An 11,278-nucleotide genomic window follows, 5' to 3' on the forward strand; every position below is an offset into this window, starting at 1 on the left:
TGAATACCACATTCGTTAGAACATGCGGAACAAACGCACGAGAAAACTATGGTTGAATACCACTTTAACTGAAGTGGGCATCATATGTTCAAAGACCAATATCACGAGATCAGTACTCAAGCAAAGTGCAAAGATAAGGAGTTATCTGCCACACTCATAAAGAGATAGATAGAAGGGAATGGATGAATTAATTCATCATATATCACTTCTCGATCTGTACTCTTCTGGAACGTCAACATCAAGTATAATACAACTCCGGTCCACAATGGTATGTAGTGGAAGACTCCAATAGCGACCACCACTGAGTTTAGCATGATAGCAACCTGAAACTGGAGCTTAAGCTTAGAAACTACTTTTCTTCATCAGCTCTAATTTGTCTTTTGAGGAGTTCTGGGATTGGGGAAATGACTTATAGTGTTGACTTGAATCCGAAATTTCATGATCAATAACATGTATGCATTAGATTAATAGATATTAATGTACATTAAATATTTCTGTGTACATTAGAAATATCTGAATACAAATTTCAGGAAACAACAGATCCAAATCAATATGCATTTGGATCTTATTGAAATGGAAATACAAATTTTAAATATTGGAAGATTTACAAATTTGCATATCAATATGCACTTGACTTACACTGGCAGAGCTTTCTGACAAATAATATAAACATCAGAGAGAATCTCTGAGCACCACCTTGCTGTTTCAAGAATTAGGCCTTCTGCGGCAAGTAAAATTCGCTTCAGATCATTATCCATACATGATTAGGAAAGACAAGGAATATATCAATGCTTAATGTAATGAGGGATACGGCAGTCAGCTACTCTGTTCTGAACACATATATAATATCCAAACCAATATACTACATATAAGAATTAAAGGGATATACAATGACATACGATTAATCCAAACCAATATATCCATCCACAAGAATTATTGAAGAGCACATACTACACCTAAAACCAGGAAAGAATTTGTACCTATTGTGTTTATAAGAAATTCTTGATCACACTCAGAATATGTAAATTTTGTGATACTATAAACTTAATCTTTCAAAGCTTGATACAATGTCACAAAGTACAGAATGTTAAGTAGTTCGTGCAAATATCAAGTAAAAGTTCGACCAAGTAATACATATAAAAAGCGGAAGGAAATACTGGTAAGCAATGCAACTAGTAACGTAGCCTGAAAATTTTCAGGGGATAGCTCAGCAAGGGCTAGGATCAATGCACATCACCCCCAACCTTTTAAAACTGCTGTTTATCGACTGTTGGATTTGGCAAATTAAAATCCTCTATGGCACAGGTCAAACTAGGTTAACACTCTTAACAGTGGATCAGGTCAGGGAGCCAATTGTACCTACTTCATAGCTAACCTGGAATTTGGTAATTTCCAAAAATGAACCCTAGAGATTTCATATATTACACCTCGTCTCAACTTATTTTTAGCTGTAAAATGAACTTATAGGTCCTTAACTGAGCTAATATGAACTAATAAGAAAAATAAATAATTTTCAAGGTGAAATGAAAAGGGCTGAGGTATGGATAAAAAGAACATATGCCAACAAATAGTAATGCTTGTTTGTGATCTAGTTCTAATTTGTTACATACTACCAACCATAATTTTTCAGTAAACCTCAAACTACTGTTCCAAGATTTCTCCAGAGTACCTTCACCATAAATTTCACGGAGGAAAAAAAAAAAGAAAACAGGTCAGAAAAACAGAAAGGGCCTCATGTATCATATACTTCAGAAGGCAATTGGCCATCTTAATAAATTTATGTGCAACAAAGAAATATTTTTTGTCTTACAACTAATACTCCTTTGTTGCACATAATAGTTAACGGAGGTAGACTTCATATTTACTTTTACCTTTATTATTAGAAGAATGCTCCTTGGCAGAAAACTTTGATAAATATTCTTATACCAGTGATTGCCCATCAGGCAGTTGAACCCAGAGGCAATAAGGCCAATTCAACATCATCATCTTCAAGTTCAGATTTCCTTCTGAGTTTGAGAGGTCGACAAATAAATCTGAGGAAGCGACTTAGTGGATCCTGTAGTCCTTCCATCTCATAGTGTCCAAAACGCCAATCTCGATCAGCGTAAGGGCGCCATACAGGTTCGTCAAGACCCCCTTTTAGAGATCAATATTAGGAAATTAATGGACAATTGGGATGTTATCCAACTAAGAAACTAGAATTACAGTTATTTTATTGTGACATGCTCCTACTATCTTACTAAACCGGGTCCAAGAACAATAATCAATCTAGCCATTCTTACCAATTTCAAATTTTATATCTAAAACAAAGAGTTAAATGAGAGCAAAAATTCAGTCTCGGTTAGGAACAAGAACATGATCATGCCATAGTTACCTGCGTACATTAAACCATGTTTGTCCATAGCTCGATAGAATGGCCTAGTCTTTTTTCCTTTGGCAGCTCTACGAAGTTCCCTCCATGCTTTCTCCCTGTCTTGACGTGAGACTATACCTGTTGTTGCCACCTGAAATGTACATGAGCCATGAAGGAAACCTCAGAATTGTATATGGCAACGCAGCTGCTCATGTCAAACTAAATTTGGAAAGGAAAAAAGAAAAATAATTACTTTGGAAAACAAATGGTAAGAAGGACGTGGGACCCTGGCTAGATTATTGGCACGGTCAACTGCTACAAGTCCAAATTTAGGTCCATATCCATCTGCCCACTCCCAGTTATCTGAAATTGTCCAGAAGAGATAACCGATAATAGGGATACCCTGCATAACAAAAGTGACGATATGTGAGATTCAGAAATGGTCAAAATGGTAAACGCTGAATTATAAACAGGGAAGAGTCACTATAAGCACCATAATCATGGCCCCGTAAATGGCGAGTAAATGCTCCAGTATATATGGCCTTCTGATTATGTCAGTCTCGTCTGAGACCCCATTTTCAGTAATAATAAATGGTATGTTTAAATGCTTGTATCTCTCATGGAACTGAAGAAGCATACGAAACAAGCCATCAGGATAAACTCCTCGTCCAGATTCACTATATTCATCCATCTCTACTAGCTTTAATCCAGCACCACAGACAACTTCCTGACAGCAATCACAGTAAATAACTGAAGTTGATTAATTTGGTCCTTTTCTAAGAAAATCTTTTCAGACGCAATTTATCAGGGTATACAACAACCTGCCCATAATAGTTTAACCCAATATAGTCCATCTTCTCAGATATGCTGTCCATAAAGGGGTAAAGAGTCATGGAGTTGGCGAGTGTAACAGCAGCAACATCAAATAGTCCATAGGGTCGCATAAATGAAACATGATGAGCAACGCCAACAAGTGGCTTTGATAATTTGCTGCAACAATAGTTTTATAGTCAATAAATACTGAGAATTGCTTCTAGAAACTTGTACCGGTTGAAGATAACTTCAATTTCTTTCATAAGCATGATAACTTTTATAGACAACAAGACATGACTTTTAAACCAGCACAAGACATTATATCTAAAACTTCTAGGACCTAGTAATGATGACAGTGTTCTACTTGTTCTGAAAGTTACAATAACCTCTTGTGGTAATGAAACAAGCAAGAATGTCCCAAAGCAAAGTGGAATATTTTCACAGAACACACGATGTGCAGTATATGTAGTCAGTGTTTACGAGAGCACTAGTTAACATAAGACCTCTGGCTTGATTTTCTCAGTTGCACACAGAAGTCTGCAGAAATATAACCTGTTTTCATGGATGTAATCATATGCTTTTGAGTGTGCAATGGCAATCCAGTCCATGGTTTGATTAAACACACCACTTGGTAGAGCAGAAGTTGCCACCTCTAACATGTCAGGATTACCACCAGGCCAAGCACCAGCACAGTATGTCAGCATACAAAAGACATGAGGCTCATTAAATGTTACCCAATAGTCTACCACATCTGACACACTATCAACAACAAGCCTGCAACATTAAACAATAGACCAAGTTATACTAGAAGAAATTCATATCAAGTGAAAGATAGTACGATACAAATGAATATCTAGCATGACAGCTCCCACAGGAGTATCAAACTATCAGTATCAGTAAACAAATGATGGATGCAGTTTACCTTGAATGCACATCAAACAAACATTATTGTTCTAAACATTATTTTGTGAAAGCATTATATTAAACATTATTACGTGGAAGCAAAAGCCTATTAAAGAATCAAATTTTCAGAAATTACAGATTACAAACCCACTTGGAGTCACGACTAAAAGTCCGCACTACTTTAGCTCATTAAAGAAGCTAAATAAGTAATTGTATCACACAACAAATCACTAATTAAAGCATCCCCTGAGAAGATTTGTGTGTTCCACTCTACCACAAAGCAAGCCACAACATCATCTCCTTTGCCCATCCAAAGCTCGTCTCCCCCCCTCCCCACCCCCCACCCCCCCAACACACACCCCCACCCCCACCCCCACAAAAAAGAGTTGCAGCAGATCCAAATCAGTTTTTTTAAAAAAAAACCTCCTCCAAATATGACTTACTAAGATGCCCCTTCACAACAAAGGAAAAACTATGAGCAGGACTCACTACAGGCACGCCACAAAATGCACATATTCCGAAGATTAGCCATCCCAACACCAAAATTCACATAAAAAAATCTCACCTTAAGAAGAAATATAGCCCTTCAAATAAAAATTTCAACAACAGAGATATGGTACCTCAGTGGTAAAGAAAATTAAACCAAAAAAAAATCTACTGACATATTAAGTTTCCCATTCACTGAGATGTCGACAGAGAAGATAGGGTACCTTAGTGGAAAAGATAACCCATTTTTATAAAACTCTACTGACAGAGAAAGTATTAGTATGGCACAAATTTTTTTTTAAGTAATATGCTTCATGAAGATCAGCTCTGGAAAGATTGTAACAATGAACTACTGTAAATTCTTGTAGAAAGACAAAAATTAATGAGCAAGTGTCCAACACCTGCTGTAAACTTACACAGAAAGTTCAATCCACACATATAAATGACAGCTTTTCGGAAAAGTACAGGGTACCAGAGAACAAGGATCTCAGTGAGGGGGGGATAACTTCGGCAATATCAGCTCTTAATTAGTCAATGTTGGATCACATGGATAGTTCAAAGTTTCATACTATTGATCAAGATATGTAAAGTGATCTCTTACCCAAAAAAAAAAAAGGGTGATCTTTATCTTTTTGAAAATTTGGAAGGTAGCCCCTAATTTTTACAGGGGCATACAGAGTAGGGGAGTAAAAGGAGAGTATTAGCCAGACTGCTAGACAACCAAAGTTACTGTTATGTTTATAAACAATCCTTTTTAGCATAACCATTTAATGTTATAATAAGAGATTAGACATGATCAGTAATACTCATCACTTCACAGTTAAAATAAAATTATAATCTTGAGACAGGGAAAAGAAAATAGCAAACAGCCACCCAAACATATGAAGGGCAATAAAATTTAACCAATACTAATACTTTGGATTAGGGAAAAATGAGTTATTCAGAGCAAGCCCCTTATTAAAGCTAAAAGAAGAATTGAATTATTTTAGACGCGTATATAGTCAATACAGATATTAACTAAAAAGCTAGAATGCAGGAAACAGTGATTCATCTGAGTAAGGACCAAAGACACTATACCCATGTTATACAACAATGTATGCTGTACTGGTTAAAGAAAACCCTGAAACAAATACAATAGCTCGGACAAAAGCCAACTAAATATTCTGCCCACTAAAGACCAATGAAAATCTCTGGTCTTAAAATTCCAACATTCTACTGTAAACACAACACCCAGAGAAGAGCCAAATAACCCGATCACAATAGAACTGTTGCACCGCATGCCAACCAAAGCCTATATTATATAGGACGTTTGCTAGTCCATCAAAATAAATGTTGGACAAATCCACTCTATCCCAAGTGCCTCACACAGCTTGCTACATAAGAAAGTCCAGGATCTCACAAAACTCTTATCATTTAATCCACACACAAGGTCCCAACACACTAAGTCTTTTTCCCTCCCCTCTCCTACCCTCTGTCTAAAAGAATTTCTCTTGACATTTTCCAAAATATTATAAAATGAATCTCGAGGGTGAAATGGTGAATACATTGTCATGCTGTATGAGCTTCCCCTTTCTAAACCTCAGCTGTTCCTCGACACAACTCATACAAGATTTTGAATTTCAAGGACGTGGTACTAAATTACCCTAGAACCCTTCACTCATTTTTCATTGTCATTCCAAAAGTAGAAAGTTGACTATTTCAAATACAAGATCTAGGAAACAGAAATTTCTTAAGAAAAATGTAGCAATAAAGCTATAAACATTATTTCCATTTATATGAAAAAAAATAAAAAACATAAGAGAAAAAAGTGAGTGATCTGTATATTACTTACTCTGTTTCTATTTAGTTAACACGTTCAAATTAGGCATATTATTATAAGGAGAGGAGAGAGAGTGATAGAGAATGATAAAGCAAGTGGGGTAACTAGTAAATGCAAGGTATAAAACTTACCCAAAAAGGGAACATGTCAACCAAAAAAAACTTCCTAAAAAGAAATACGTGTCAACTAAAAAAAAAACAGAGATAAGTAATATTAATGACTGGGAGTCATCTGAAGATGTTAATCACCCTTAGAAGCCACAATTATAATCATCAAGGTATAAGGGTGAATAGAAGGAAGACCTAGTAAAATGCATGAAGTAATCAACAGTTTTCTCCAGCTTCCACCCTCCATACTCTCCAGCCCACGGAGGAAGTGAATGGTGAAACAATGTCAGCATCACCTTCATTCCATATGACCGAACCCTATTGATGATCCACTTGTATCGCTCTAATGCTGCAAAATTTACCTACAAGAAAAGTGATATACAAACGAGCACAAATAAGAAAAGGGATGGTGTCATAAAGGTATCAAAAGGCTGAAGAAGCATATAGACAAACATAGTGAAAAATATATTTTGGAATATCTATATAGGAATCATGATAAATCATATTTCATGAGCTCCATTCTTCAGATGGTCTAATTTCTAATTAGCATAAGATTACAGATATGAGATGTATGAAGAATGCAGCGGAAAGACAAGACATATATTTGAACAGGACTTACAGCTTCATTAAGTTCACCTGTTGGCTCCTTCGGCATGATTCTTGTCCAATCAACACCCATGCGAAAGACAGTGACACCAGTATTTTTGGCAAGCTTGAGCTCAGTATCAGGATCAGACCAAAACCTTAGTCTCTCCTCCCTGATATAAATTTCGAGCTATGTAAAACATTGTTCCAGATAATGCTGAGATTCTAATGTAAAAGATTGAGACCCTAAAAAAAAAATCTATGCACAAAAATAGAACTCCAATACATGACAAAAAAGAAATCAGTAGAAACATGGACTTTCAAACTTACGGGCGTGGAACATTATGCCATGCAGCCACATTATGGTTGCATTCACTGATTGGAGCCTGCTCTTCTTCTTCTTCTTCTTCTTCAACTACTTTCTCAAAACCTCTTATCATTGCTTCCATAGCTACCTTATAACTTTTCTTTTTCTTCGGTCTATCCTTAGCTTCTGTTGGTAAAGCTGGTTGAGACCCACCATCTCCTGCCCCTGAAGCCAAAAGAGCATCAGCTGGTTGTTGTGCAGATTCAGTTTCGTCACAAAGTTTTTCTTCTGCAAATTGAAGCCAGGCATCATTAAGCTTATCCTCCACATGAGCAGGTGCTGTTGCCAATCCAAAGAAGAACTCAGGTTCCCCATCTGGTATAAAAAACATATATATGATTTGTTAATGAGTTTCACAAAGAGCTTACATTTCATTCAGAATTATAGGAAAAAATTATACAGTTATTGGAACAGAAATAGTCTAGGAGTCATAAATGTTCAGAATTTGATATCAAAATGATATCGGCATTCATAAATACATGCAAATGCTCTAGTGATGCCTCAGATGCATGGACCATGTAGTCAACTCATCAGTATACAGTCAGTCGGCCAATACAAGTAAACCAGAACTAGGAGTTCGGTAAATGAGTATCTAATTTTTTAGGGCCTAGTGTATTATCCTAATGTAAATGGCGAAGCATATAGGCTCACTTTCTGATAAAATTCCAGGTACCTTCCGGCCTCTCCTACTATCTACATTATCAAATTTCTCTCTACCTACGGGGCATACATACAATCTTGTCACTCATGCAGCTTGAACTTTCAATTCCTCCAACGAGAAAGTCTAAGTAAATATTCAATATTGATCAGTCGCACACATCATCAACTAAAAACAATACACACATGCACAATCAATGAGTCGTGCAGTTTTAATTTTCAATTCCCTACATGAGAACGTCTAAAACTCTAAATTAGTCTCTAAGATTGATCGATCAATCACACACACACAACCTCAACCACTAAAGGTCAAAATGGCCTATTAAAAAGTAAGTCATTTGTCTAAATAGTTTGAACACCTTCCTTTTTTTGTCTGTCCTTAGTTTGAGTTTGGAAAGGCCACATTATAATTTCGATACATTTTCTCTTTCCACCACCAAATGGTTAGGGGCTTAGGGCCCAAAATACACCAAAAATTTTAATAGCACTTTTTTTTTGAAAAAAAAAAAAAAATTATAAATCTCTTATCACAACCACTTTCTTATTAAATACGAGTAATAATTGACAAATCTCAACAACTAATCACTTAATACATTGTACCAGAGAAAAGTACGCTCTCTCTCTCCCCCAAAAAACCCAACCGCCTTCTCAAAATCGCTCCGGCCATGAGGCTCGCCGGCGGGTGTGCGGCTCACCGCCCATGCCATTATGTCGGCGAGCCTCCGATCTACCTCCTTGAGGTGTTTTTTTCTTTTTTCGCTTTGGTTTTTTGTCCGGTCGACCTAGCTTTTTGCGCCGCTTCCCCTCTCCGGCCGTCGCTATTCCTCATCAGCCTTGTTGCCGGCTTGCCGCCGCTCTTATTCCCCGCTTCCCCGCCGTGTCTCTGCTCCACCGCCTTGGCCGTCGTCGTCGCGACGTTTTGCAGGAGAACGGGGAGGGAGAGTTATCTCCCTCTAAGTCCCTCGCGTAGGGCCGTTCTCAGTCTGGTGTTTCCAGCCGTCGTTGCCGCGGTTCAGGGTTGTGTGGGGTTTGGGCTTCTCGGGCGGGTTCCTGCGGGTCGGGCTTTCCTGTACGGTGGTTTGTGGGTTGGGTTGGTGAACCTCAGTGCTTGGATGGTGGTTCTCGGATTGGCTGCGGGGTCGTTTGCTAGGGTTTCGTTTGTAGTTCTCGTTTTTAATTTTCTGTCTGTTTCTTATTTTAGTCGTTGTGTGTGTTGTTCTTTAGGGTTTGTTATTTTTTCTTCTTATGTGGTGCGTTTGTGTGCTATGGGGTGTGCAGATCGGTGTGCCGATCTTCTGGTGCATGTTTTGAACCGGGTTTTTTTGGCTATGGGGCTTTGGTTTGATCTTCTGTTGGTTTGGGCTGAAGGGTTATGCTTCCAAGCTGGGGTCCGTGTTTGAATAGAGATTGTATTGTCAATGGTGAAGTGTATGGCACCAAGTTTGATTTCTGGTCGAGGAGTACGGGATTCTGAGTCAATGAAGGTTCACGTCAGAAACTACAACATATTGCCAGACCCCCTTGCAAGAGGCTGCATAGGACAGCGTTATATGAGCCAAGGGTATTTCAGAAAGTCATTTTGCGCGTGCAATTGTAGTTTCCTTTATTTCGAACTTGTAATTGGTTCTTTTGTCTTTGTATTGTTCGATTACGATTTCTTATGTAAGTGCCGTATGGCTTATTATTAATGAATTTTAATCTCCCCCCTTCAAAAAATAATACATTGTACCAGAGAAGTGTTCCAACTATAAATATATATATATATATATATATATATATATATATATATATATATATATATATATATATATATATATATATATATATATATATATATATGAAGTATCTCACTTAACACTTCACAACCACGAAAAAAAAACATCAGAATTAAATCACTCAATAAAACAGATTTTAAACAAACGATAATTAAATTTACTCAAGAAACAAAATTTATAACAACAGAACAAAACTGATTAAATAAATGAATAACAACAAATTAATTCAGAAACTAAATTAAATTAACGAGTGATGATTGACAAATCTTAACAACTCGTCACTTAATACATTGTACAAGAGAAGTGTTCGAACAATACAAGTATCTCCTTGACAAATAAATCACTTAATAAAACAAAATTCAAAAGCAACAATCAAAATTAATCCAGAAACAAAATTTATAACAACAGAACAAAACTGAATTAAATAAATGAAAAACAACAAATTAATTCAGAAAACTAATTAAATAAAATAAAAATGAACCTGAAGAATTAACATTGAAAAGAGCAAGTTCATCAGCATTCTCATCAATAGGAGAATGAAAAGGGCGAAGACTCTTCTTGCGAAACCGAGAGAAAGAGAAAGCGTTAGCTGCAAATGTCAATGAAACCAATACTCCCGCAAGCTTCGTCGCCGTTACTATCAATTCAACTACTGCCATTTGAGGAAGAAGAATATGCAAGGTTTATCAACAAAAAAATCTTGTTATTTTTGGAAAGGATTTTAATGGGATTGTTTATATTTGGAACGATTCATACTTTGATGTTTGAAATTCTGGCATAAAGAGAAAAGGGATTTTTAGAATTTTAGTGGACATAACGATGCCATACTAGTTTCTAGATATGGCCATTTCGGAGACATTATGGGTCATTCTACTAGGGAGTTTTGTTCTTTTTTAGCCTCTTAGTGTAAGAGGAATACTATTCATCCGAATATTATATTATTATTCACAAATAAGCTAATAGATTTATCACGTTGTTTAAAAAAAATTAAATAAAAAAACACTTTTATCATGTTTAAGTTGTTAAAAGGTGCACCTGTAATACTTTTAAAAAAATTTGATGAAGATGTTAAAGATTGTACAGTTATCGATTTAGGTATTCAAGTCAAGTTCAGCTCAAATCATGTCGGGTTCAATCACTCTCATTGTCTCATGTCGTATTCAAATTAAGTCAATTTCGCCTCCAAAATTAATGAAAAGTAGAATGTATCTGTGTCAATGCATGATCATATGAAAGAAAACAATAAAAATAATCGTGTTGGATAATGGAGTCCCTTGAAAGAAATTAGGAAGCTAAGTTTGTGATTAAGAGTTTTATTTTTGTTTTTAATAAATTAGATTGCATATAAATTAAGTATTGAAGTTTTGGAAAAATATGAAAATTTTTATATTGATTACTGACATGTAAAACTCT

General features: G+C 36.2%; 1 protein-coding gene across 2 annotated transcripts; it reads right to left on the minus strand.

The window, feature by feature from the left end:
• Positions 1-428: 428 nt before the first annotated feature.
• LOC145631376 (beta-glucosidase-like SFR2, chloroplastic) lies at positions 429-10,751 on the minus strand. 2 transcript variants are annotated; one of them, XM_081683447.1, is made up of 11 exons: positions 10,347-10,751; positions 7,397-7,748; positions 7,101-7,239; positions 6,677-6,843; positions 3,719-3,940; positions 3,175-3,343; positions 2,847-3,080; positions 2,607-2,756; positions 2,375-2,504; positions 1,872-2,136; positions 429-718 (listed from the first exon to the last, which is right to left on the minus strand). In XM_081683447.1, the coding sequence occupies exons 1-10, from the start codon at positions 10,522-10,524 to the stop codon at positions 1,940-1,942; spliced, it is 1,938 nt and encodes a 645-aa protein (XP_081539573.1). In that variant the 5' UTR covers positions 10,525-10,751; the 3' UTR covers positions 429-718; positions 1,872-1,939. The 2 variants fall into 2 exon arrangements, with proteins under 2 accessions (XP_081539573.1, XP_081539572.1); XM_081683446.1 differs by having other exon boundaries at positions 429-721; positions 10,347-10,749.
• Between the last annotated feature and the right edge of the window lie 527 nt (positions 10,752-11,278).

Source organism: Chenopodium album, chromosome 5 (assembly GCF_948465745.1).
Source record: "Chenopodium album chromosome 5, dcCheAlbu1.1, whole genome shotgun sequence".
In the NCBI taxonomy this organism is placed as follows: Eukaryota; Viridiplantae; Streptophyta; class Magnoliopsida; order Caryophyllales; family Amaranthaceae; genus Chenopodium; species Chenopodium album.

Coding starts and splice junctions, on each gene's coding strand:
- LOC145631376 (XM_081683447.1), bottom strand. CDS start 10,524: ATGGCAGTAGTTGAATTGATAGTAACGGCGACGAAGCTTGCGGGAGTA. Junction 7,240..7,396: donor TGGCATAATGTTCCACGCCC/GTAAGTTTGAAA, acceptor AATTTATATCAG/GGAGGAGAGACTAAGGTTTT. Junction 3,081..3,174: donor GGTTAAACTATTATGGGCAG/GTTGTTGTATAC, acceptor GATTGCTGTCAG/GAAGTTGTCTGTGGTGCTGG.